Source organism: Chlorocebus sabaeus, chromosome 19 (genome assembly GCF_047675955.1).
Source record: "Chlorocebus sabaeus isolate Y175 chromosome 19, mChlSab1.0.hap1, whole genome shotgun sequence".
Classification (NCBI taxonomy): domain Eukaryota; kingdom Metazoa; phylum Chordata; class Mammalia; order Primates; family Cercopithecidae; genus Chlorocebus; species Chlorocebus sabaeus.
This window is the reverse complement of record NC_132922.1, coordinates 15,407,457-15,435,431: the sequence shown is the minus strand read 5'-3', so window position 1 is coordinate 15,435,431 and position 27,975 is coordinate 15,407,457. Positions and strand designations below refer to the sequence as shown.

The window sequence follows — 27,975 nt, the reverse complement described above, 5'->3', positions numbered from 1 at the left end:
CTGTGGCTTCCGAACGCCGCCTCTAGTTTTTCCCGCGAAACTCGGCGGCTGAGCGTGGAGGTTCTTGTCTCCGCTGGTTTGTGAAGTGCGGAAAACCAGAGGTGAGGCCAGTGGGACTGGGACTGGAACTGGGGGCCAGCAGGCGTCAGGGTTTCGGGGCGTAGTTGGAGTGGGACAGCGGTTTCTCGGGAACTGGGGTTGGAGTCCGGGAGCGCAGCCGGGGTCCCCCCGGCTCCGGACTCCCGGCAGGGACCCAGGCGTCGGAGGGGAGGAGGTGCCAGGCGTTGCCCCCAGCTTGTTCTGGCCGTTTGTTCCCACGCCAGGCGCAGTGATGTCGGGATTCGACGATCCTGGCATTTTCTACAGCGACAGCTTCGGGGGCGACGCCGCGGCCGACGAGGGGCAGGCCCGCAAATCGCAGCTGCAGAGGCGTTTCAAGGAGTTCCTGCGGCAGTACCGAGTGGGCACCGACCGCACGGGCTTCACCTTCAAATACAGGTGCGGCTCCTGCGGGGCCGGGGTTCGCAGTTGCAGTGTGGCAGCACACACACCTCCACCAGCCTGCTAGAGTCCTGGACAGTCCGAGCACAGATGGGCCCAGACGGGGGAAAGAGCCGGTCCTGGGTCACGGGGCTCATCCCGGCAGCCTCACCCCTTGGTATAAGGCTTTGTGTATTTTATTTTATTATTTATTTATTTATTTACATTTATTTATTTAGTTAGAGACAGAGCCTCGCTTTGTCGCCAGGCTGGAGTGCAGTGGTGCGATCCCAGCTCACTGCTCCCAGCTCACTGCAACCTCTGCTTCCCGGGTTCAAGCAGTTCTCCTGTCTCAGCCTCCCGAGTAGCTGGGACTACAGGCGCCCGCTACCACCACGCCCGGATAATTTTTTGTAATTTTAGTAGAGACGGAGTTTCACTATGTTGGCCATTCTGGTCTCGAACTCCTAGCCTCAAGTGATCCACCCGCCTTGGTCTCCCAAAGTGCTGGGATTACAGGCGTGAGCCAGCGTGCCCGGCCTGCTTTGTGTATTTTATCTATACCTGGAGTTAACTTCTGGGTGTGTCACCTGTTGAGTGGGCCACCAGCAACCAGCTAGTGCCACTTGGACCGTTTGATTCTTTATCCAGATCTTGTTCCTGTTCATCTACTTCCTATAATCCTTCCATATCACGTTTGAGTCTTTACAAACTCAAGTTCCCTGTAGGTGTAAAAGGTGAAGATGGCAGTTAGGATTCACTTCACTTCGCTCATTCATTTATTTATACCAGTCTTGCACCTTCATGGATTGAGACCCTACTTCCTGCCAGATACTGTTCTGGGTGCTGGGCTGCAGCACTGAAGCTGGACCTGGCTCCTGCTTCTAGTTGATTGTACGACCTGTGACATCATGAGAATCCTCACAGGCCCAGCCTCTATCCCTGAGACGTTAAAATGCAGAGAACATGCAGTTGCAGGCTCAGCATTGAGCCGTTATTAGCTGAGTGACTTCCAGGTGTCAGTGTCTCTGGGCCTTACCAGGCCAGAAATGGGCAAAGCCATTCCTGCTTTCACTTATTCATGTAGCAGCTGATACCGCCCACCTGTGTGCCAGGCACTGAGATACAAAGATGAAAAGACGTGCTGCTTGTCCTAGAGAAGCTCGTAAGTCAGGGGAGTGAGTCGTGAAGACCAACAGATGAATTCCACGGTGGTCATTTCCTCCACGGAGGAAGGTGAAAGGACTTAGGGAAGTTTTCCGAGGGAGCTGAAGTTTGAGGTGACCTGTGAGCTAAGGGCAGAGTTGCAGGTGTAGAAAGCATTCTGTCTAGGTAGGAGCAATTGCTTGTATAGAGGTCTGGGGTGTCCTCACAGCAAGCGGCTTTCAGTGCCAGCCTGGCCATTTTACTGGCTCCTGGACATAAGGGAGACAGGGCTCAGGCCTGTGATACTGCGAGGCTGGGGAGCAGCCTGTGCGTTGGTCAGTGGTCCCCAAATGTGTTCTTGCAACAGGAGTCCTATGGGATGCTCTGCTAAGCATCTGGGTGGGACGCAGTGGCTCTTGCTTGTAATCACAACGCTTTGGGAGGCCGATGCCAGTGGATCATTTGAGCCTAGGAGTTCAAAACCTGGCTAGGTAACATAGTGAAACCCAGTCTCTATTTCTTTTTTTTTTTTTTTTTTTAGACAGAGTCTCGCTCTGTCACCCAGACTGGAGTGCAGTGGCCGGATCTCAGCTCACTGCAAGCTCCGCCTCCCAGATTTACGCCATTCTCCTGCCTCAGCCTCCCGAGTAGCTGGGACTGCAGGTGCCCGCCACCTCGCCCGGCTAGTTTTTTGTATTTTTTAGTAGAGACGGGGTTTCACCGTGTTAGCCAGGATGGTCTCGATCTCCTGACCTCATGATCCACCCGTCTCGGCCTCCCAAAGTGCTGGGATTACAGGCTTGAGCCACAGCGCCCGGCCGAGTCTATTTTTTAAAAAAAGAAAAATAGTCTGACCAGATGTTGATAAGGCAGATGTGTTTTCTGCTGCCTTAGTGTCTCCAGTTTTTTTTGTTACTTTGGGTGTTTTTTTTTTTTTTTTTTTTTTTTTTTTTTTTTGAATATAGAGTCTTGCTCTGTCACCCAGGCTTGAGTGCAGTGGCATGATCTCGGCTCACTGCAACCTTTGCCTCCCGGGTTCAAGTGATTCTCCTGCCTAAGTCCCTTGAGTAGCTGGGATTTCAGGCTCCCACCACCATACCCAGCTAGTTTTTTAAAAGTGTTTTTAGTAGAGATGGGGTTTCTCCATGTTGGCGAGGCTGATACCTTTTTTTTTTTTTTTTTTTTTTTGAGTCAGAGTCGCAGTCTGTCACCCAGGCTGGAGTGCCCTGGCAAGATCTCTGGTCACTGCAGCCTCCACCTCGGGTTCAGGCGATTCTCATGCATCAGTAGCTGGGACTACAGACTTATGCTACCATGCCCGGCTAATCTTTGTATTTTTAGTAGAGACTGGGTTTTGCCACGTTGCCCAGGCTGGTGTTGAATTCCTGGCCTCAAGCAATCCACCTTCCTCAGCCTCCCAAAGTGTTGGGATTACAGATGTGAGCCACCGCGCCAGGCCCCAAGTTTGAGGTGTGTGCATTGTCAGTCTCCAAGAGTAAGTTAAAGTCTCCACAGGGTCCTTCAGTGACAGAACTGGTTTGTTTTGTGCACACTGGCCTGAGTGTTGAAACATCCTTTGACTATCTTGTGGACCCCTTCCATGGAGCTTTCTTTAGGGCATGCCTGTGCCAGCAGTGAGTAGCCTCTGCGGGGTTAAATAATGTATCTGGAATTAGATGTGTGTTTGGGAAGAGGAATGGTGAGGTCATGCTGGCTGTGGTGTGGGCAGATTCAGGGGTGCAGGCACACCTCAACCAGTGTTGGTTTCCTCTTCTTTGCACCCTTCCTGCCCCACCCTGCTACGTGCCCACTCCAGGGATGAACTCAAGCGGCATTACAACCTGGGGGAGTACTGGATTGAGGTGGAGATGGAGGATCTGGCCAGCTTTGATGAGGACCTGGCCGACTACTTGTACAAGCAGCCAGCCGAGCACCTGCAGCTGGTGAGTGGGACCCCATCGCTGAGCTCCCCAGGGCTGCTCTGCCCCAGTTACTAACAGCCTGTGCCCTTCCCTTTCTCCAGCTTGAGGAAGCTGCCAAGGAGGTAGCTGATGAGGTGACCCGGCCCCGGCCTTCAGGGGAGGAGGTGCTCCAGGACATCCAGGTCATGCTCAAGTCGGACGCCAGCCCTTCCAGCATTCGTAGCCTGAAGGTGGGTCGGGGGGGCAGTGGCTGCTGCGTGGCGCAGAGGGCTTTGGATGCAGGCAGACCTGAGTGCCAGCTGTGTGACCTTGAGTGAGGCACTTGACCTTTCTGAACCTGTCTCCTCCTGGAGACAAAAGAAACTTTTCTTGTTTTTTGCTTTTTATTATGAAAAATTACACACCCAAAAGCAGAGAGTAGTATAATGAACCCCATATAGCTTCACCTAGATTTAATAATTAATATTTTGCATTGTTTCCTATTTTGTCCTTTTTATTTTTTGCTAAGGAATTTTAATGTAAAGACATGCACGGTGGCTCATGCCTCTAATCTTAGCATTTTGGGAGGCCGAGGGAGGAAGATTGCTTGATACCAGGAGTTTGAGACCCTGGCTCTCCAAAAAAAACACAAAAAACAAAAACAAAGCAACAAAGCTAGGTATGGAGGCATATGCCTATAGTCCAAGCCACTTGGGAGACTGAAGTGGGAGGATCAAGGGGCCCAGGAGTTTGAGGTTACAGTGAGCTCTGATTGTGCCTCTCGGCGCCTCAGCCTGGGTGACAGAGCAAGACCCTGTTTCTAAAAATAAAAAATAAATTACAGACATGACACTTTATCCTGAAAAAAAAAAAAAAATTTTTCTTACATACTCTCAAATACCATCATCAGCACCTCAGCTGAAACATCAAAGATCTCTTAGTGTCATTGAATATGCGGTCTAGGTTCAGATTGACTTAATTACCTCACATGCCTCTTACAGCTCGTGTGTCTCAGCCGGGACCAGGCATTGTATTGGATGTTTAAGTCTCTTTTAATCCAGAACAGCTTCCTTTACTCTGGGTGTAAGTTCTTTCACAGATACATTATTGATTTGCTGAAGAAGCAGGGGCCATTATCCTGTAGAATGTGCTGCCTTTTGGATTTATCTGAAGGCCTCCTTGGGATGGTTAAAACATGCCCCTTCCCGCTTTGTGTGATTTTTGGAACCTGGAAGTTAGATGCAAAGGCCTGACTGTGTTTCGATTTCACATACCGGGCAAGAATGCTTGTGGTTGATGCTGGATCCCTCATTGCATCCCACCATCCACTATGCTGAGACTGACCAGGTGCGAGGTTGAGGTGGTGATGGCCACTTCACTGTGATGATGTAGGCATGGAGCCTTGAATTACGCCTCCCCAGCCTCGCTTCTGCTTCCCACAGCCTCTTCCTGGTTTCTTTGAGAGCCCCAGCCAAACTTCTGCTCATGTCGGGTTCTCTTGTTCAGCCCGAGGAGGGCGTTGAGAAATGGAGACAAGGTGGAGAGAGACTGTCCCAGTCCTGTACACTAGTGGCTCAGGGGCTTTGTGAAGGGCGAGGGCTGACCATAGGGAGGAGCAGATTGGCTGAGAAATTATGTTTTACTTTTTATTATGGATAATTCAAACAGAATATAAAGATAATAGTATAACGAATCCTCTTGTTCTCATCACCCAGCTTAATAATTATCAATTAGAGGCCAAAGTTTTTTTTTTTTGAGGTGGAGGTTTTGCTCTTGTTGCCAGGCTGGAGTGCAGTGGCGCGATCTCAGCTCACTGTGCCCTCCGCCTCCTGGGTTCAAGCGATTCTCCTGCCTCAGCCTCCCAAGTGACTGGAATTACAGGCACACACCACCATGCCCGGCTACTTTTTAGTAGAGATGGGGTTTCACCATGTTGGCCAGGCTGGTCTTGAACTCCTGACCTCAGGTGATCCATAGAGGCCAAATCTTGTTTCATTTGTGGCCCTGGAGTTCTTTTGAAACAAGTTCCATACATCACATAATTTGATCCTAAACTGTTTTGCCATGTATCTCAAAGATGAATCTCTCTTTTTTTTTTTCTTTTTTTCCTGAGATGGAGTCTCACTCTCGCCCAGGATGAAGTGCAGTGGCACGATCTCAGCTCACTGTAACCTCCACCTCCCTGGTTCAAGTGATTCTCCAGCCTCAGCCTCCTGAGTAGCTGAGATTACAGGCATATGCCACTACACCTGGCTAATACTTGTATTTTCAGTAGAGACGGGGTTTCACCATGTTGGCCAGGCTGGTCTTGAACTCCCGACCTCAGGTGATCCGTCTGCCTTGGCCTCCCAAAGTGTTGATATTACAGACATGAGCCACTGTGCCCAGCCTTTGAAGAATCATTTTTTAAAGCATAGCTACAATAACATCACACTTAAAAATTATTATTACGGCCGGGCGCGGTGCTTACGCCTGTAATCCCAGCACTTTGGGAGGCTGAGGCGGATGGATTGCCTGAGGTCAAGAGTTCAAGACCAGCCTGGCCAACATAGTGAAACCCCATCTCTACTAAAAATACAAAAAATTAGCTGGGCGTGGTGGCAGGCACCTGTAATCCCAGCTACTTGGGAAGCTGAGGCAGGAGAATCACTTGAACCCGGGAGGTGGAGGTTGCAGTCAGCTGAGATCCTGCCATTGCACTCCAGCCTGGGCGACAGAGCAAGACTCCATCTCAAAAAAAAAAAAAAAAAATTACCGCCTTATTGTCCAGTGTGGGAATAGTCATTAAGATGGGGAAACAGGCTCAAAGAGAAGTGACTCAGAGAGAAGGCCCCAGAGCAGGTTTTGACAGTCCTTGAACGTGGGCCCATGCCTCCCAGGTTTGTTCTCTGTGTTGTACTCTACAGGTCCAGGGATGTGGCCTCCAGAGCTGGGGTTCAGGTCTCTCTCCTGGCACCTGCCACTTTGTAGTGAAATGTGCTTTGTGTATCTCTTGCCCTGACCACCCCCCCTGCCCCCAGTTGTGCCGTGAGGTCTTTATAAAGCAGGAGCTGTGCCTGAGGCTCCTCTGAACCCCCGGGTCCAGGTAGCCTGGCACTGGGTGGATGCTCTGGGAGCAGTTTTTGAGCTGAACAGAAGAGCTGTGGCCCTCCCTGCAGCTCTGTGCCCACCTACTTCAGGCCCCTGCCCAGGACGTTTACTAGCATATCTCAGGTGTGTCCTGGCTCCCCTTAACCAGCAAGCCTCCCGATGGCTCTGTTACAGTCGGACATGATGTCACACCTGGTGAAGATCCCCGGCATCATCATCGCGGCGTCTGCAGTCCGTGCCAAGGCCACCCGCATCTCTATCCAGTGCCGCAGCTGCCGCAACACCCTCACCAACATTGCCATGCGCCCTGGCCTGGAGGGCTATGCCCTGCCAAGGAAGTGCAACACGTGAGTGTGTGGCCAAAAAGGACTGTGGGAGGTGACCTGAGTGAAGATCAGAAAGGATGAGAACAAGTAGCAAGCACTACCTGTAGCTGCTTCTAGAGACCCACTGGGATGGGCTGGGCAGGGGTGTGCCCTTGGGATTGGCACAGATCTGATGCCCTGCGGCTCTGAGACACTCTGAACAGTGTCCCTTTACATTGATGAGTTCTGTCTCACCAGGATACCCAGACAGCCTTGTAGGGAGCCCAGGGTTGGGAAGGAAAAGCAGCCCAGGAGAATGAGTCTACTTGGAATCTTCTGAAGCAAACTATGGTTTGCTCACTAGGCCAGATCTAGTCTGCTGACCCTATGGCCCAGGAACATGTTCGTTCATTCAAGTATTGTCCACAGCTCTTCGCACTACAAAGGCAGAGTGTGTGGCCTCTTGGCTTGCAGAACCTGGAATACACACCCTTTGGCCCTTTCTAGAAAACGTTTGCTGACCCCAGTCTGAAGGAGCCCCACCCTCTTCACCGGCGGCTCTTTCTTGGCTTCTTCACTAGTGCCTCCTCAGCTTCCCGTCTGCCTGCGGCAGAACTGCCTCAATCCATGCCTTTGGCATCTCTCACCTGGAGTGGCGCGGCACCTCCTCCCTGATTCCCTGCATCCACCCTCTGCCCCCTCAGTCTGTTTTCCACCTAGCAGCCAGGTGTCCCCTTGACACTGCAGGTGGTCCAGTCATTTACTTCTTAGTCAAGTCCTGCATGGCCCCCCACGGTCTGCTCCCGGCTCCCCCAGGCCTCACTGCCCCTCGTCTCTCCAGGCCCGGCTGCACTGCCTCCTGCCTGTTCCTGGAATACACTGACTATCCCCAGTCTATCCAACGTCAATGGCCTTTGACGTTGCTGTTTCCTCCACTGGGAGTGCTATTCCTCAGGCCGCCATAGTCTGGGTCCTCACTTCTTCAGGCTCCTCTTCACATGTCCCCTCACCAGGAGCATCTTGCCCGACCCTTTGTCGTCAGCTCGGTGCACACGCACCTGGTCTCTCCCATACCTGCCTACCTTTTTACTTTTCTTCACAGCATGTAACTGTCACTCTGTTATGTGGTTATTTGCTTGTATGTCTTTTCAGCCTCCCTTGATAGGAACTTAGGCTCCACAGGAGCAGGGACATTTTGTTCACTGCTCTGCCCCCTGCACCTGGAATAGTGCCAGACACATAGTAGATTTTGCTATGATGTTTGCTTCTTTATGTTGCTACAATATTTATTGAATAATGACGTAATTACCTAGGGATACATAGAGGCTTAAACCCTCAGAATGGTCTAGAAGTGCCTGGAATCTCACTGGGAGATCTTGGGATTTGAGTGGGGCTTTAGTAAGAGAATTGATGAACTAGCTCTTCTTCACCCATGAGGACACCAAGACTCTACAAGAAGACCGAGTGTGACCTGTCTGCCTCCTCAGCAAGTTAATGGAAGAACCCAGCCTCAAGCAGTTCCCTTGACTCTTAGTCCAGTGCTGGGTCCGTCAGTGTTACCTTCCTTTAGGGCTTTTCTCCAGCTTATCCTGGAGACCCCATAAATTGCTGCTGGCAGCATCTGGCTGGCTCCTGGGATGAATGAGCCCTGCTTTGGATTCTCCGGGTAGCTCTGGTGACTCTTTTCCCTTCCCCTGTACAGAGATCAGGCTGGACGCCCCAAGTGCCCACTGGACCCGTACTTCATCATGCCCGACAAATGCAAATGCGTGGACTTCCAGACCCTGAAGCTGCAGGAGCTGCCTGATGCAGTCCCCCACGGGGAGATGCCCAGACACATGCAGCTCTACTGCGACAGGTGAGGCAGACAGGGGCTGGGAGGTGGGCGTCTGCGAGGGTGGATGTCCCAGCCGTGGCCCCAACCCGAGTGTTGGGAGTGGGTCATCTGGAGCAGGGTGAGTGGGGTGGAAGAAGGTGGCCAGTTGCAGAGCACGTGCTCTGTGCCTAATGCTTCCATAAGTTCCTCTCATCTCATCTTTCCATAATCTGCAGGGGCATGTCAACCCCATTTTGCAGATGAGGAAATGTAACTTGGAGAGGTTAAATGACTTCCTGTGTGGAGGAGAGCCAGGATTTCAGCCTATGTCTGTTGCTTTCCAAAGTCTGTGTTCTTCCTGGGATAACAGGCCCAGGATTCACAGCTAGATAACCAATAGCTGGGAAAGCCTCTTCCCAGCCTCATACCCCACCTCCTACCCCAGGCTTTCTGTTAAGATTCTGCCGAACAGCTATGGTGGCTCATGCCTGTAATCCCAGCACTTGGAGAGGTTGAGACAAGAGGATTGCTTGAGGCCAGGAGTTCAAGACCAGTCTGGGCAACATAGTGAGACCCTGTATCTTAAAGAAAAAAAAAATGTTATTAGTTGGATATTGGGGCAGACACCTATAATCCCAGCTACTTTGGAGGCTGAGGTGGGAGAATCACTTGAGCCCAGGAGGTTGAGGTTGTGCGAGCTGTGATTATACCGCTCCACTCTAGCCTGGGCAACAGAGTGAGACTCTGTCTCAAAAAGGAAACAAAAAAAGATTCTACTGAGGGAGAGGATGCTGAGCCTGGGCCCCCCATAGTAACCTGGGTGGAAGGTTTTGAGATCTTTGATGAGTGCTCTAACCTGGGCTTGCATATCCTGAAATTGCAGGCAGATGTTCTGAGGAGAGCAGAGCCATAGCTTCTAGTAACTTCATTAGTGGCAACAGAGTGTGTAGGAGTCAGGCTCTTGCTCTCTTGGGCAGTATGTGACTTTGTCAAGCTTCAGTTGCCTCATCAGTAAAATGGGGATAAGGACAGTCCTTAATCTCTCAGAGGGCTGCTTGAAAATGCATGTCAAGTGTTTAGCACAATTCCTTCATGCAGATTACATCCTCAGGATGTGTGATTTTCCAAGCAGTTCATGAATCCTGAAAACTTACGAAGTGGGTATGGGAAGAGGGGAGTTGAGGCTCATGGAATGACGGTGATGGTCTTTTCTGGAGCTGTGACGCCTGATGATATAAAACACTTCTATGTCTGCTGCCTCACCTGACTCTACAACATCAGAGGCAGGTCACTTTATCACCCCCCAGGCTCAGAGAGGTACAATGACTTCTTTGAGGTCACACAGCTACTACATGTCCCTCCACACCACACTGGCTCTGACTAGGGGCCTTGGAGACTTCCCTGTTTCAACATCTCACTTTTGAAAGAGGAAATGAAAACCCAGAGGCAAAATGAGTTCACAGAGCCATGAAGAGGCAAAAAGGGCAAGGGGCTCCTCAAGGAGGCTGGAGGGCATGAAGAGGAAGGCTTGCCCTGAGAGGCTAAAGGGCGCCACACAGCTAGCTGACAGCACACACGTGGAGATGGGGCTTTTGGAGGGCGCTGTGGGCTGGCACTAAGCCTCCTTCTAAACCAGCGTACAAATGAGTTAGCGAATTCAGCGAGAGTCAGGCCACCACCTGCCTGTTTGACTGTCACCGTCGGCAACACCATCCTCCAAGCAGCTGAGCTTGGGCTGGGGAGTGATGAGGGGAGAGAGGCCTTTCTCTGGGCTCCGTGGGGATGGAGCCAGCTCGGCGTGTGCCTGTGAGGTAAACGCTGAGGTGGACCCTGAGCGTCCCGGGGATGGGTGGAGTCAGAGACTTGCTGTCCAAGTCAGAATCTCACCTTTTCTCCTTTCTCCTCTCCCCTCCTCTCAGGTACCTGTGTGACAAGGTCGTCCCTGGGAACAGGGTTACCATCATGGGCATCTACTCCATCAAGAAGTTTGGCCTGACCTCCAGCAGGGGCCGTGACAGGGTGGGCGTGGGCATCCGAAGCTCCTACATCCGTGTCCTGGGCATCCAGGTGGACACAGATGGCTCTGGTGAGTTGGCTTTGGGGTCCTGGCTTAGCCCTGCCAAAAGGCTGTGCTTGCATACTTCTGGTAACAGGCGGCCCGTTACTTCATGAGGTAGCCCAGGATATCCTTGTGTTGCTCGTATCATTAGAACGTTCATTTTTATATTGAGTGATCCCCAGAACTTCCACATGTTGGTCCTTCCTGTGGCTCCTGGGCTGAGCGTGTTTGCCTACTTGCAGGATTAAGGCAGAAGGACTGAGGTCAAATCACTGGGGAATTACTGAATGCCCCGTCTTCACTTCTGTGACAGGAGATGCAAGAGAAGTGAAATGTAGAGTTCCAAGAGGGCAGGCACTTAGCATCTAGTTGGAGAAATAAGAAAACAGTGAGACCCCTGGGGACATGTGGGTAAAGTAGCAGCAGATGTGGATCATGCAGTTCCAAGGAGGTGCTAAAGGAGAAGGAGGAGGTGGGGGCTGGGCCTTGGGGAAAGTTTTCTGGAAGGAGGTTAATCTGAGCTGGGCTTTGAAGAGTGGTGGGTGTGGAAGAACTTCCAGGCGGGAGGGGATGGCAGGAGCAGGTGAAGACCCCAGCCTGGGCCAGGTACTGAGTGGCTGGAGGGCCGAGTGGGAGTCCAGGGGATGAGGGGCCAGGCGGTGTAAGAGGCCTTGAGTGCCCAGATAGGGACCTCCTGCTTATACCTGAGGGCAGCAGGGGCTTCTTTGAGGGTTTTCAGGTTTGTTGCAGCCCTCTGGCTGCAGTGAGTTGATTTGGGGGGGTGGCTTCCCCAGGGCTCAGTCCGTGGCCCACCCCACATTTACACAAACTGCCTAGATTATTACAGCTTTAAAGCCACTGACAGGTAAGTAGCTCTCACATTTCCGTTTCTAGCCTGGGCTTCTCTCCATGTTCCAGACTAATAACCAACTGCTGACTTGACATGTTCACTTAGATATCTGAAAGGCATCTTGAACTTTCCATGGCTGAAGCTAAGCTCCCCTTTCCCCACCCTCAGACTGGCTCCTCTCAGTCTTCCCATCTCCACCCTTTCAGTTGCTCAGACAAAAACCCCCAAGTCATTCTTGGTGCTCTTTTCTCTCATGCCCCACATCTAATCACTCAGGAACTCCGGCCGGCACCTTTAAAACATGTCCAGGATGTGACCACTTCACCGCCTGCTCTGAGCCTTTGTCAGCCCTCCGTGGATCGCCGTTAACCCTCCCTAGGTCCATCTCCACCTTGCCCCTACCTGCTGTGTTCTGCAGCAGCCAGTGAGCGGTGCGGTCCTGACCAAGACACTACGTCACTCCTCAGCTGAAAGGGGAGACTTTCCAGTGGTTTCCAAGGTCCTATGCCATCTGGCCCTGTTTCCTCAGAACCCCCCTGCCCACCTGCCCTCACCTTTTGGACCCTGGAACACACCAGGTCCACTCTTGAGGGCTTGAGAGCTAGATCTCTATTTACTCAGACAGGTTGTGCTGTCCTGGCCCTAAGGGCTCTGCCCTCTGGGAGGTCCCTGAGCTGGTGCCAGGATGGGCAGTGGGCTGGAAGCTCCCTTGTACTCACTCAAGCGCCTGCTTTGCCTACCTAGGCCGCAGCTTTGCTGGGGCCGTGAGCCCGCAGGAGGAGGAGGAGTTCCGTCGCCTGGCCGCCCTCCCCAATGTCTATGAGGTCATCTCCAAGAGCATCGCCCCCTCCATCTTTGGGGGCACGGACATGAAGAAGGCCATTGCCTGCCTGCTCTTTGGGGGCTCCCGAAAGAGGTAGGGGGCTTGAGTTCCCTTAGGTTTGGGGAGGCAGCTGGTGACGGGGCTCATGGTAGGATAATTACTGGAAAATCAGAACTGGACACTCTTGTGTTTCCTGGGCCTCTCAGTCTGCCAGGTACCTTTGCCAGCCCCCAAGCTTGCCATCAACTGGCTAGTGGTTGATCTGCGCACCTGTCTTTGCGATGCCCTGACCCTGGCAAGGGGGAAGACTGGTGACCTGGCAAATGTAGTGGGAGAGCACTGAGCTTGGGGTCATGCAAGTACCAGGTCTTAAATCTCAGCATCGAGCTTGGGGTCATGCAGGTACCTGGAGTGAGAGTCACTTTTTTTTGAACCCAGGTTTCCAATGAATGGAACAGGTGAGAAAACTGACTCTTAAAGAACATTATGTATCCTTTGGAAACTATAAAATCAGAGTTATGGACAGTAGCAGGGATAGTATTAGCAGCTGCCATTTACTGTATTCTTCCTATGCACAGGCATTCTTCTGCGTGCTTTATGTGTCTGAAGCCCAGTCACTCCTCACAGTAACCTGTTGAGAACGCAGCTGTTGTGCCCATTTTGTGGATGAGGGAACTGAGGCATAGAGAGCTAAAGGGACTTGCTTCTCAGCACATGCAGGGGAACCAGGAGCCTGCTGTCATGGTGCTTGTTCTGCCACACCATGCACAGCCCACAGGCAGCTCCCTGTCCTTTTCTTTCCAGCTGGGAGGAACGTTACTCAGATGCTGGGTGTATCCGAGCACAGCCATAAGAGCCATTTCCTTTAACCCTCCTCTTCTGGGAGGCAAGCTCTGTCCTCATTGCTAGGCAAGACCTAGCATGGTTTGGGAGCTACAGAGCTGGGTAGGAACATGGGTCTCAGGCCACAGCCCCTACCTGGCTGCCAACTCTGAGGCCCATGATAATTGGGGTGACACTGCCAGCCCACCAGTCTGGTGACTGCATGTCACATGCGATGCCCTCATGGATTCTCACCTTGTCCATCTACCCTTCCTCCCCCAGGCTCCCTGATGGACTTACTCGCCGAGGAGACATCAACCTGCTGATGCTAGGGGACCCTGGGACAGCCAAGTCCCAGCTTCTGAAGTTTGTGGAGAAGTGTTCTCCCATTGGGGTGAGTGGTCTGGGATACCTTCTCCACCTTGGTTTGCAGGGAGGAAGGCTGCAGGGCAGGGCCTCTGGGCCCCCAGGACACCTATGGTGGACTGCTTACCCAGAATCTCTTCCTCATTTCTCTTGGCTGTGGTCAGGATGGCCGAGGAGATGGGAGGAAGAAAGGAGCCAACAGATGTATGTAGGTTTGGGGCAGGGGGTGAGTACACTGGACTGAGAGTCAGGATGGGGTTTGGATCTCACCCTGGCCAGTGATTGGCTGTGGGCTTTGAGTAAGTCACCCAGTCTCCCTGAGCGCCAGTTCATCCATTTGCTAAATAATGATATTGTTACCAGTAATAGCTAAAATCTGGCTGGGCATGGTGGTTCATGCCTGTAATACCAGCACTTTGGGAGGCCGAGGTGGGCAGATTGCTTGAGCTCAGGAGTTTGAGACCAGCCTCGACAACATGGTGAAGCTCCGTTTCTTCCAAAAATACAAAATAACTAGACAGGCATGGAGTGCATCTGTGGTCCCAGCTGCTTGGGAGGCTGAGGTGGGAGGATCACTTAAGTCCAGGATGGGGAGGTTGCAGTGAGCCAAGATTGTGCCACTGCACTCCAACCTGGGTGATAGAGTGAGACCATGTTTCAAAAATATAATAATAATAATAATAATAGCTAAAATGAAGGGCCAGGCACTGCTAGCTAAAATGAAGGGCCAGGCACTGCTTGAAATACCTTGCATATATTTACTTAGCCTTCATGTCAACTGCGGTAGGTACTATTACCCTTGTCTTATGGGTGAGAAAACTCAGGTGCAGAATGGGTAAGTGTCTTGCCCCAGGTCTCACTGCTGGTAGCACTAGTGCAGGATGTGATTGAACCCAAGTGTCTGATGAGCTGGCTCCTCGGCTGTACTGTTGAATGGGACTGCGGGGATCAGAGCCAGAGAGGGTTTGACTGTCATGATCCGAGTGGTGGGGCTGTATAGGGCAAGATGGTGGTCTTTGGATAGATAGGAAGTGTGCCAGATTGGCCACACTGGCACTGTCCGGTAGAAATACGTGAACTGCAAATGCGGCCCATGTATGTCTCCTCGAATTGTCTAGTAGCCACATGAAAAAGTAGCTGGGTGCAGTGGTGTGCATGCCTGCAGTTCCAGCTACTTGGGAGGCTAAGGTGGGAGGATCACTTGAGCCCAGGAGTTTGAGACTAGCTTGGGCAACGTAGCAAGACCCCTTTTCAATTTAAAAGGAAGAAGGGGAAAGAGGAAAGGAAAAACAGGTGAAGTTACTCTGTTTAACCCGCTGTATCTAAAATCTCATTTCAATATGTTTGATATGTAGATTATTGAGATACTTTACATTCTTAAAAGCTCTGAGGCTTAAATCGTGAGTATTTTGCACTTAAGGACAACTCAGTTAGGACTTTCCCAATTTCAGGGGCTCTATGGCAGTATGTGGCTTGTAGGTCTATGTAGAGACGACAAGGGACTCACGATGGGGGCAGCCTTTTCCTGGGAGTCAGGAGTCCTCATCCTAGCCCTGAGGCTAACCCCTCTTCTCTGGGCCTCAGTTTGCTCATCTGTGAGCCGGGCCCCACAAGACTGTGTCACAGGGCTGTGGTGAGGCTCAGGTGAACCATGGATGTGATGCCCTCAGCGGGGAGAACATCTGGGCACACCGAGGCCCAGGGCAGCCTCCCCTTCCAGAGGGAGACGCACTGAGTTGGAGTCTTGAGTTCTATTCTGTACTCTGCAGCCAGCTTTGATGTGTGACCTTGGGCAAATAACCACCTCAGTGGGTCTTTTTGACTTACTGGGGTCAAAGCATGGAGCTGTTATTGGGCCCTGACACCTCCCCACTGCCCCAGGTATACACGTCTGGGAAAGGCAGCAGCGCAGCCGGACTGACAGCCTCAGTGATGAGGGACCCTTCGTCTCGGAATTTCATCATGGAGGGTGGAGCCATGGTCCTGGCTGATGGTGGGGTCGTCTGTATTGACGAGTTTGACAAGGTGAGTCTAATGAGATGGGTAGTAGCCAAATGGTGGGTGGCACCAGGGTATGTGACCTCCCGTGCTCAGCCAGCAGAAATCACCTCTGACTTGAGAGACATGTTTTCAACCCCTGGGCCTGTCACTCTAGGGTAACTGTGGGAAGTTGCTTAACCCTCCCCAAGCCTCAATTCTCATATCTGAAGAGTTGGGAGAAGAAAGGCAAGCCCACACAGTTGTTCCTGTGATTAGAAGCGACCTGATGGCTGCCATTGGCCTTGCATGGAGCTGGTATTCAGGAGTAGGGCCTGCCATTAGTTTTCCTGCTGCCACTGCTCCCTGCTCCCTCACTTCAGTAGGTCTGATGACATTTCTCTCTTCCACTTAGATGCGAGAAGATGACCGTGTGGCAATCCATGAAGCCATGGAGCAGCAGACCATCTCTATCGCCAAGGTGAGTGGCCCTCCATGGAGAACCCAGCCTGCAGCAGCCCAGCCTGGCCCAGCTGTCCTCAGGCTGCCCTGATTGGCTGGGACCAAGTTCTCTTTGCCCAGGCCTGGAATCGTGTGTGTGTGTAAGCGTGTGTGTGTGTGTGTGTGTGTGTAAGCGTGTATGTAAGAAGGCATCTTTGCCATCTCCTCCCCCTTCTCATCGTCTGTTGCCTCTTAGGCCGGGATCACCACCACCCTGAACTCGCGCTGCTCCGTCCTGGCTGCTGCCAACTCAGTGTTCGGCCGCTGGGATGAGACGAAGGGGGAGGACAACATTGACTTCATGCCCACCATCTTGTCACGCTTCGATATGATCTTCATTGTCAAGGATGAGCACAATGAGGAGAGGGATGTGGTGCGTCCAGGGGCAGGGCTGGTGGCCACGGGGCCTGCCTCCAAGCAGGCTTGTGATTGTGTGGGAAGGAGAATGGAGAACAAGGGCCTTGGCTGGTGAAGTCCTGACTGTCAGGCTGTGAAATTGGGGAGCACGTGAGAGGGCGGTTGTTGTGGACTGCAGAGGATTGAAGTAGGGGTCTGGAGTCCTGAGGCCTGGCCCTGCCTCTGTTGTGAGTGGTAAGCTGGTGTGATTTGGGCTAAATCAGTTTCTCCCTGGGCCTCAGTCCCTTATATGTGAAACAGAGGAGCTGACATTGGGTTATGAGTAATAGAACCTCAGTTCTGGTTAGTAAATTTTTCAAACAAAAGGATATAGTGGTTTATAGAATTGAGAAGTCCAGCGACTTAAGGCCCAGGTAGATCTGGATTCTCAAACAACTGTCTCTGCCTTTCTGCTCTGCTTCCCTTGGTGGAATCTTTGTACTTGGGCAGCTGTTCCTCTTGTGGTGGCAAAGACAAAATAAGATTTTGTCCTATTAAGCTTGTAACTTAACAGCCCCCAGGAAAGAGGAGGCCCCCTCTTTTCCAGTACTTCTAGCAAAAGTCCCAGGGTAGACTCCCACTGGTTTGGGTAGATCGAGTATCCATCCTTGAAGCAGATACATGCCCCAGGTTGGGGTGGACAAGCTGTACCCACCCCTTTATGGACCAGGACAGAGAAGCAAGAAGTATTAACTTCTCTCTAAAGGAGAATCCAGACGCGCCCATCAGAACAAGGGCCTGGTGCTGAGCAAACAGGCTGAGCACGCCTGAGCTCTCAGCACCCTTTCTGGCTCCTTGATGCCAGGGCCCCATCAGCTCTTTCTGGCTGTTCCACCTCAGTGTTGGGACTCAGGCTTGGGAGGGCCTGTGGGATGGCTCAGTATCCCCTCTGCTCCCCAGATGCTGGCCAAGCATGTCATCACTCTGCACGTGAGCGCACTGACACAGACACAGGCCGTGGAGGGCGAGATCGACCTGGTCAAGCTGAAGAAGTTTATTGCCTACTGCCGAGCGTAAGTCCTGGACGCAGGCCCACGGGGGTGAGGTTGTCCAGCTTCCCTGGGTGGGAGAACCCATTCCCCTGTCCTGCTCCTCCTCATGAAGAATAGCCCAGATGTTGCTGTTCTGAGGTCCTCAGCTCTACTGAATCTGCTCTGCTCCCTTCTCACCTTGCACAGCTCACTGGCTCTTGGCTTCAGTTTTCCCATCTCCACACCAAGCAGGTGGGATTAGATGGTCTTGAAGACCTCCTCGAGTCTGACATGCAGGGAGGCAGTGAAGTGTAGACATGGCAGACATGGGCTCTGGGTCATACCCGCCTTCACTGTGTGACTTTGGGCAAGTTGGTTGGCCTCTCTGAGCCTTGATTTCCCCAGGCCGATGTTTGCTAATAAGTGCTTGGCGTAGTCCTGCCCTGAGTAAATACTCAGTGAGTGGCAGCTGCAACTTGATTGTTCTCACATTTTCAATAATAATAATTATATACATAGTACTGGCCAGTTGCAGTGACTCATGCTGTACTCCCAGCACTTTGGGAGGCCAAGGCTGGTGGATCACTTGAGGCCAGGAGTGCGAGACCAGCCTGGCCAACATGGCGAAACCCCGTGTCTACTAAAAATACAAAAATTAGCCGGGTGTGGTGGTACACACCTATAGTCCTAACTACTCGGGAGACTGAGGCAAGAGAATTGCTTGAACCCAGGAGGCAGAGGTTGCAGTGAGCTGAGGTCATGCCATTGCATTTCAGCCTGGGCAACAGAGTGAGATTCTGTCTCAAAAAAATATATATATGTATGTGTACACACACACACACACACACACACACACACACACTCTCTCTCTCTCACACACACAATTTTCTCTGTGCCAGGCATTCTGAACTATTATTCAGTACTTTCTATATGAATAAATTATAACCCTCCCCCAAAACCTACCTGGTTAGGTGTGCTATTATTCCCTTCCCTTTGTGGATGGGGAAGCTGAGGCAAAGGAAGTTAAGTAACTTGTCCAAGGTCACATGCCAGAGGTAGTGGAGCCAGGATGTGAACCCAGCTGCTTGCCTCCAGAGGCTGTGCTCTTGACCACAGTGCTTACATTCTTGGCGTACAGCGCTTTGGTGATCTTTTGAAGAAGCTAAAACCCAGGGGTCGAGGGCTCTTTGAGTGCACTGCCAGTGGGGGCCTGGTAGATCCCTGATTCGGCACCTCTGACACAGTGAGTGGACAGTCCCTGGGTCTTCATCCAAGTCTGAGCTCTGTATGGCCCAGTCTTAAGAGGCTTGTGCCCACAGCTATGAGTCAGGGAGCCCTGGATGCTAATCTTCCCTCTGCACTAAGTCCCCAGGTAGCCTTGGGGAGTTCCCTCCCTCCCTCTGGGCCCCAGTCTCCACATCCTTAGGATGGCTAAGGCTTTCCCTGTATCAGTGATTGTCGTTTGGCCTGGGGGCTAGAGGGGAGGGGATGGGGTAGGGTAGATGCTGATCAGACTTACCCACACCTACCCTCCCAGGAAAGTCCGAGGTGCTCCCAGCTCCTGGACTACAGTCACTGCCAAGCCTCCTGTGGGTGTCATCAGTTTTGTCGTGTCTTCAGATGTGTTGGGTGGAGGAGTTTGAGACTGCTGCAAAGCCCACCACCTAGTGGGCCTCCATGCCGCTGTGATTGTGCCATTGTTAATTACATGTATGGGGGACCTTGTGGCAAGACACCACACAACGTCTAACAACGGGGAAGAGGTGGTTTTCACCCTGCACATGTGCCTGGCTTTTCTTCACCTGTTTTCTAAGAGAGGCACCCATATTTCTCCCCAGTGTTGATCTTTGTGGCAGCTGCCCACAGCCAGATTTCACTTAAATCTCTTCCGATTGTTGTCCCCCAGCCCATGTGAGTGAGCAGCTGTGGTGTGGTGGGAAGGTGCATGTCTGGAAGCCGGCAGAGGGCTGGGGGAAAGGGTAAGTGCCCTAAGAGTCCCTCCTGGCCTCACAGCAGCCTCTCCCCACCGTCCTGCAGGAAGTGTGGCCCCCGGCTCTCAGCAGAGGCTGCAGAGAAACTGAAGAACCGCTACATCATCATGCGCAGCGGGGCCCGTCAGCATGAGAGGGACAGTGACCGCCGCTCCAGCATCCCCATCACTGTGCGGTGAGCAGCGGGCAGGGCGGGGCCGGGGCAGGTGGGGCTTGCTTTACACAGCAGGGTGTGCCTGGAAACCAGGGGCAGTGTCCAGGCTTTTCACTTGGCACAGGCCCACAGTAGCTCTGGGCGGGAAGAGTCCCTTTGGAGCATAAGCTATGGCCTCCTTGATCTCATTGATCTGTTTTTCTTGATTTAAGGCTGGGCAAACCAGGACCCCTCTTGTCTGAATTTGGCCTGGCTTTTCTCCCATTGCAGGAAGCCTGAAGGGAGGGATGGACCCAGGCCTAGGAGTCAGGAGTCTTGGGTCGCAGCCTCTAGCCCACTGTGTGACTGTAGGGAAATTACATTGCTTCTCTGACCCGCAGTGTTTTTAGCTCCTAACTGTTCATTCTTGTGACTTTGTAGACAGTACAGTGGGTAAGAGTTGGGATTTACCTGGTTTGAATCCTGTCTCCAGCACTGACTGGTTGGAAATGGATTTGGCTATAAGTAATGGTAAATCCAAATAAAGTAGCTTAAAGAAATAGGAAGTTGATTTCTCTCTTCTGTAGCACTGTCTGGAGGAAGATGGTATGGGACTGGTGTGAGGACTTCTCAAGTTCCCCCTTACTCTTAGTCCAAGTTGGCTGCTGGAACTTCAGCCATCACTTCCAGGCAGCAGGAGAGGAAGGAAAGAGAGGTTCCCTTTTTAAGGGTACTTCATGAATTCCCACACAATGCTTGGGCTTACAACTTATTGGCCATAGTATGGTCACAAATACAACCTGGTACAAAAGATGTCTGGATGTGTCTTAGTGGATTGCTGTGTGCCGGTCTAAAAACTGGGTTTCCAAGCTAGTTGCAGTGGCCTACATTGTGATCCTAGCACTTTGGGAGGCTGAGGCAGGAGGATTGCTTGAGGCCAGGAGTTTGAGACCAGCCCGGGCAACATAGCAAGACTCCCGTTTCTACAACAAATAAAAAATTAGCCAGGCATTGTGGTGTGTGCCTGTAGACCCAGCTACTCAGGTGGCTGAGGCAGAAGGATCACTGGATCCCAGGAGTTCGAGGCTGCAGTGAGCTATGATCATGCCACTGCACTCCAGCCTGGACAACAGAGCGAGACCCTGTCTCCAAAAAAAATTGCAGTGCTATGACTAAGATCAAAAGGGAGATGGATTATAGGGACACCTACCAGTCTCCACCACAGTCTTAACACTTTGGGCAAGCACCTCCCTGGTAACAGGGTGGCTGGGGAGGAAGGGAATAGCAGACCGAGGCTACCCTGAGCGCGCTGTTGCCCCCACAGGCAGCTGGAGGCCATTGTGCGCATCGCGGAATCCCTCAGCAAGATGAAGCTGCAGCCCTTCGCCACAGAGGCAGATGTGGAGGAGGCCCTGCGGCTCTTCCAAGTGTCCACGTTGGATGCTGCCTTGTCTGGTACCCTGTCAGGTGAGCAGATGCAGGGGACATGGTCTCGGTTGATCTGGGTTCCCTGGCTCAGAGCTCTGTGGGCAGGGCTCTGGCATGCTGGGGGCCTGCAGTGTGTGTCTTGCTTCTCTGAGTTTCTTTTTGCAATAAGACCCCTCTCCTTTCTCCCCACTGCTGTTTCCTCCAAGATGGGAAGAAGCAGCTTCTCTCCAGATCCTTGAACACAATCCTCGACCCAGGTCGTTGATGATAATTACCCTTCTCACTGGCTAAGAACAACAGTTGACGCTCTGCTTCTTGTGCTCGTCGGCATTTTCAGTGCTTCCAGAGTTATTTCTTGCATTTTTCCTTACAGCTGCCACCTGGAAGTCAGGTGAACAGTCAGTCCTTCCCATGTTAAAAATGAGACAGCTGACACTGGAAGGGGCCTTTACCTGGTGCCCAAGATCACAGTCGCTTGACTGGAATGCAAGTCTCCTGACCCCTTAGGCCAGCGCTTTCCACGCCATAAGCCATACTGTCTGGTTGAGGTCAACCTTTCAACAGACTGCCCCAGGCACCGATGATGAGCCAGGCCACGCTGGGGAAAATCTGTTCCTTCACCCAGCAGATACTTCGTTAGCGTTACTGTTTGCCAGGCACTGTTCTAGGTGCTGGGAGTATAAGAGCAGTCAATCACAAGGTCCCCGCCCTCCTGGGCTCTCATTCTCATTCTAGCTGGGGAGAGATAGACAGTAGGGAAACCAATGCCAGTGTAGGTAGTGAAAAGGGCAGTGAGGGAGATGATGGCAGGGCCAGGTGTGTTGGAAAAGGAGGGCGTGCTCTTTCCTTTCCCACGGAGTGAGTGGGCATGGCCTCTGCAAGGAGGTGATGCCAGGCAGGGAGCTGCATGAAGTGGACAGGGTGGCTCCTTGTGGGAAGAGCTGCTCAGGTGGAGGCAGTGCTAAGTGTCAGTTTCCCCAGGAGGGAGCAGGTTTGGTGCATTTGAGTGGGGAGGCACTGAGTGAAGAATGGGGTGGGTGGGGCCTGTTCCTCCTGTCCCCCTTGGTGAAGACTCAGCCTCTGCCCTGGAGACACTTCCTGTCACATGAGACATTTGCTAATGGAGGCCTCTGGGATGCTGTAGGCACAGAGCGCAGGGGTGATATGGAGTGGTGATAATTTGAGTTGGGTCTTGCGGGCTGTGTACGAGTTTGCCTCACAGACTCCCCTCTCAATGGCCTCTTGACCATGAGCCCACCATCTCCTTAGCGGAAACCCCAAGGCCTCTGCAGCAGTAATTGGAAGTCACGAGCCTCCTGGTTGCCGAGGGCTCCTCAGAGCTCCTCGTAGATGTGTACGGGGCAGCCTGGCTTCCCTCCTGGGTCACTGATGGGCCCCTTCCAACTCTCTCTCTAACGTGCTCCAGCAACAAAAGGAGTCCTGTTGTGACCTCCAAGGGCCTGCAAGACTTGGTCCCTAGTGACACTCTGGCCATGTCTCTGCTGCACTGGGCCCTGGGCTGCCTTTTTTTTTTTTTGAGATGGAGTCCGGCTCTGTTGCCCAGGCTGGAGTGCAGTGGCGCATCTCCGCTCACTACAAGCTCCGCCTCCCGGGTTCACGCCATTCTCCTGTCTCAGTCTCCCGAGTAGCTGGGACTACAGGCACCTGCCACCACACCCGGCTAATTTTATGTATTTGTTTTTTTAGTAGAGATGGGGTTTCACCGTGTTAGCCAGGATGGTCTTGATCTCCTGACCTCGTGATCCACTCGCCTCTGCCTCCCAAAGTGCTGGGATTACAGGCGTGAGCCACCGCGCCTGGCCACTGGGCTGTTTTTTGAATGAGACAGGTGTGTTCCTGCCTCTGTGCCTTTGTGCTTGGCTGGAGTGTCCCCACATGTGTGCCGTGTCCTGTCTACTCAGTCAGGCCTGCACCACCCTGGCACACTTGGTGCCCTTTTCTGATTTATTCTTCAAGGCCTGGCTCAGGCTATTCTTCTTGGGCTGGAAGCTGTCTCTCTCCAAGAACTCCCACTGTCCTAGCCCCTCTGACCCCGGCTGCCTCACTTCTGAACACCCGCAGGGGTGGAGGGCTTCACCAGCCAGGAGGACCAGGAGATGCTGAGCCGCATCGAGAAGCAGCTCAAGCGCCGCTTTGCCATTGGCTCCCAGGTGTCTGAGCACAGCATCATCAAGGACTTCACCAAGCAGGTGAGCCTGCCTTAGAGTGGGGGTGTGAGTCGGCACGGGGTGCAGGGCTCCTGCTGGTTCCCACCCACTCAGCACTGGTGTCTTACTCAGCAGACAGGCCCTGAATGGGGGTAGGATGGACAACTGTCCCTTTCTCAGACCTCTTCTAGCCATCATTCCTTCCCTAGGAACATCATCAGGAGCAGGAGTGGGGGTATTTTTTCTATCCCACGAAGGGGAGGGGAGAGGAGAGGAGAGGTGGCTGGATTCTGGTGAAACCCCATACAAGTTCCTCACAGCCCTTCCTGTCTGTTACTTTCCCCGTTGGCGGGCGTTTCATGGAGTGGGAAGGGGCAGAGCCATGAGGGTGAGCTTTCTAGCCCACTGAGGAGGGTGCTGTTGGCCCCATAGAGAGAAGATGGGATTTTCCAGATGCTCTGGAAAACCTGTCACCTTTAAAATCTCAGGAGCAATCCTAGTTTCCGGTCTCTGCTCCTTGACGTCATCTCATTTTGATTCAGGGCAGTTGTATGTAATGGGTGGTACCGGGCTTTTCTACAGGTGAGCAGACTGAGGCTTAGAGAAAGGTTTAGAGCTTCAGTTCTAGAGTCAGATGGACTTAAGTCCCAGCTCTACCACTTAATTGCTGTGACCTTGAGCAAGTAGCTTAGCGTCTGTGTGCCTCAGTGTCTGGTGTACAGTAGGCACTCAGGAAGTGTGGGCCCTTCTTTAGTTCAAAGGAGCCTGAGTACTGGGGATATCTGGACTCTGATGGGGTCCCCTCGGGCAGCACGCACCTTCAGCCAGCCATGTGCTCCCACAGAAATACCCGGAGCACGCCATCCACAAGGTGCTGCAGCTCATGCTGCGGCGCGGCGAGATCCAGCATCGCATGCAGCGCAAGGTTCTCTACCGCCTCAAGTGAGTCGCGCCGCCTCGCTGGACTCATGGACTCGCCCACGCCTCTCGCCCCTCCTGCCGCTGCCTGCCATTGAGAATGTTGCTGGGACCTCTACCTCCCCACTGCAGTCCTCGAACTTCCCAGGCACCCTCCTTTCTGCCCCAGAGGAAGGAGCTGTAGTGTCCTGCTGCCTCTGGGCGACCGCCTCTAGTGCAGTTCTGGCAAGTGTGCTTTTGGCATCTGTTAATAATAAAGCCACGGTGTGTTCGGGTATCTGTGGGTTTGCGCACTCGGTGACCTGTTACCTCCATCGGGCCCTCATGGCAGGGTAAGTGTGGGGGAACAGAGCCAGACAGACCTGGGTGTCTGACTTGGGTCTGCCACTCAGACTTCCGGGCAAGTCACGTGACTTTAGTGCTCCGGTTTCTTCATCTGTTTAAGGGGGCTCCTAAAGCCACTGCCTTGATGCTGGGAATCCAGTGAGACCACGGAGTGGGGAAGTGCTTCTCAAAGTGTGTGAGTCTGATCCGCCTCACCTGTTCCCTTTGCAACTTACTGGGGGACTGCGAGCCGTGGTACCGCGGTCAGACTGCTTGGATTCATGGACTGTCTCCATGCCTTAGTTTCCTCATCTGTAAGCAGGCTGACACCAGAACTGGCTTAGAGAAGGTGCAGAGCTTCAGTTCTAGAGTCAGATGGACTTAAGTCTGTGTGCTGCCCGAGGGGCCCCCAGCAGAGCCCAGACATCCCCAGGCTCACTGGGAACTTTGTATTCAGGGCTGTGCTTAGGGTCAGTGAGCAGCTGTTAGTGAGGGGAGTGTAGTGGCCCACCAGGCAGGAACTAGGACTCCAGCCAGTTCTTTCCTGGTGGGCCCCGTGTAACTGTATGGCCTTGGGCGAGACATTTCACTTTTCTGTGCCTGAGTTTCTCAGTGAACTGGAGATGGGGGGGGTTCCTCACCCTGAGTTGTGAGGATTGAATGACAGAAAGCACTAGTGACAGTGATGTTGGAGGAAAAAGTGTTGCCAAGTGCCTTGGTCACTTTGCCTAATTTCAGAAAGTCACTCTGACTTGGTATGTGTTGTTTTTTTAAAAAAGCTAGGATTCATAAAATTAAATAGAAATCAGTGAAATAAAATATTTGATATTTAAAATACATTTAGAAATATAAAGTGTCAAGCAAAACATGAATTCAGAAATCTACGAAGCTTTCTAGTTACTAAATAAGGTATTCAAAAGTAATTGCCATGTAAAAATGACACGAACTTGAAGAAAGATTATTTGATTTTTCTAAAAATACAAGAAAGCTTGGTGCATCCGCGTGGTCATTGTTGAATCACAAGTGTATTTTTGTGCAGAAGATGCCTGCAGCTCAAAGCCCTTTCTGACTCCATACTGTTCCGGGAAATGGAGAGATGAAAGCAGCTAAATCAGCTTTCCTCTGACTCACTCATGTTCAAAGCCCGTTTCTTTTTGGATAATGTTGAGAGTATCTGAAACAGCTTTTGTTTTCTTGGTGGGGTGGCAACCTTACGGGGTGTGCTGTAGGTTTTGCGTCCGAGGCCGCATCTCCGGTTCTTGCTAGCCTTTCATCTTGCTCAGATGGGAACTTGTGTGCATCTCAGGCCCAAGGTCTTCCTGTACTGATTGTTCGTGGAGTGTGGGACTCGCATGAGATTCACCCTGCAGTGGCAACTTTGCTGGTGGCCTTTTCTCCACCCCTGTGGTGGGTGGTGCTGCTGTGGTCACCTGTTTTACAGGTGGAGAAACTGAGGCTCAGAGAGGCAGGTGTCACAGTGAGGGAGTGTAGCGTCAGGCTTCACACCTGGTGGCTCCGAGCCCCACTCATGTCATCTTTTCTGCTACATTCTCTCTGGGCAGTCCCTGATCCCAGTCTGAGTGGGACCCTGGGCAGAGACAGTCCCGGCCTGGGGGAGGCAGGTGCCCGTTAGGTGGGGGAGGCTGACCCTGGGGTAGGTTCCCAGGGGTAGGTGGCCTGACTGGCAGGCACAGGACTGAGAGGCCAAAGGGGACCCGACTGGCTTTGCCGTGGTGGGTGGGGGGGCTCCTAGGAGGAGCAGTTGTGCTCAGAACATGCCAGTCTCCTTCCAGATCGGGGCAGCAGCATGAAGAGAGGCCCGGGGCCAGGGAAACACCTGCTCGTTCGGGGAAGCAAAGGCTGAGGGGAGAGCCTGAAGGGAGACCAGCAGAGCCAGCCTCTTGCAAGGGTTGGGAGGCCAGGAGAGGGGAGCACTCAGGCTGTGAGTAGTAGTGGGGGGCTGAGCTTAGTGGACTCTCCAGGCAGGCCTCAGTGACATCTAGGGAGGCGGGGAGTGCCGGGGGGGCTGGATTCCCTAGCTGCTGCCGCCTCTCAGGGTGGCTGAGCTCTTCCCTCACCTGTTACCTGTCTCCCCTAGGCCTGTCTTCTCAGATCTGTCCCTACCCTCATCAGCTACAGGCTGCAGCCCAGTGGACATTTCTCTCTGCCGGGCACAGCACTTCACCCCTCAGCCTCCTGTCATCTGTAGAAAGGGCACAGCAGTACAGTAGCCCTTCCATCCTGGGGTGGCTGAGAGGATTAACTGAGAGGGTAGACATCAGAGCAGCCGGATCTGGCCCCAGAGAGGTGCTCCCAGGAAGGTCTGGGTGCCTGTGGTTTTCCCTGCCTCAGCCTCTGCCATCTCAGGTTTCACCTTTTCATGCTTTCGTGTGCGCAGAGGCAGAGCCTCTCCTGCGTTCCCTGCCCCACTCTACTCCTGGCTGCCTGGGTCTCTTCTCTGCCCACCACGAGAGCCGCTCCACCCCTTCTCCAATTCCGGGTCTGGGAAGGAGAGAGCAGACAAGCTTGCTCATGATAGAGTCCTTTTACCTGGTTTCTCTCTCTGTTCACGGATACCACCTCTGTGTTGATTTGGGAACTAAGACCATGTTGCCTGTCCTTAGTCATATATGACTTAATTTGCACCCATTGTGGGCCACTGGTGTCAGGCAGGAAGCCTAAGCAGCTATCACTGAGGAGGATACACAGGCCAATCACATGATCTTCACCAGACCTGTGAGCTTCCAGCCACCAGATCCGAAGTCACAGGGCACAGGGACTTACAAACCCAGTGTTAGAGAACTTTGCAAAGATTCTATCCAATTTAGGTTTTTCTTTATTGGAAATAAAGATGGCCCAGACTTCAATTATGTTATGTAGAGAATGCTTATAAAGAGCAGCCTAAAACCCCATTATCTTGCCTGTAAGTAACAAAATCACAAAAATGTTGAATTTTTAAAATGCAGAAGTTAAGCATTTCAAACACCAGCTTATGAAAGAAGTTTTTATGTTTTTGGATGTTGGACCTATTTTTCATATGTATTTAAACATGAATAAGTCTGGTATTTAACAAATGTTTAATTAGGAGTGTCAAGTCTGGATTTTAACACATTACAGTATGGCCAAAGAGTACATTAAGATGGTTTTCAATGTGACTCTGGTAATATATAGATCAAAACCAAGCATTTTTTACTAAAAATATGAGGCAATAAAGCACAGCAGTTAAGAACATGGACTTGGGGCATGTCCATGAACATGGACATCTCTACTAAAAATACAAAGAAATTAGTCAGGTGTAGTAGCTCATGCCTGTAATCCCAGCACGTTGGGAGGCTGAGGCAGGAGAGTCACTTGAGGCCAGGAGTTCAAGACTAGCCTGGGCAACATAGTAAGACCCCCATCTCTCTCTCTCTCTCTTTTTTTTTTTTGAGACAGGGTCTTACTCTGTTGCCCAGGCTAGAGTGCATTGGTGTGATCTCACTGCAACCTCCGCCTCCCAGGATCAAGCAG

The 27,975-nt window shown here is 52.3% G+C and overlaps 1 protein-coding gene across 1 annotated transcript; it reads left to right on the top strand.

Annotated features, from left to right (window-relative positions):
• MCM5 (minichromosome maintenance complex component 5) lies at positions 1-24,418 on the top strand. Its single transcript, XM_007975601.3, has 17 exons — positions 1-101; positions 324-498; positions 3,443-3,569; positions 3,650-3,778; positions 6,792-6,964; positions 8,625-8,780; positions 10,658-10,824; positions 12,392-12,563; positions 13,575-13,686; positions 15,540-15,683; positions 16,051-16,116; positions 16,333-16,509; positions 17,433-17,545; positions 19,541-19,669; positions 20,952-21,094; positions 23,138-23,265; positions 24,068-24,418. The coding sequence occupies exons 2-17, from the start codon at positions 332-334 to the stop codon at positions 24,167-24,169; spliced, it is 2,205 nt and encodes a 734-aa protein (XP_007973792.3). The 5' UTR covers positions 1-101; positions 324-331; the 3' UTR covers positions 24,170-24,418.
• The last annotated feature ends 3,557 nt before the right edge of the window (positions 24,419-27,975 follow it).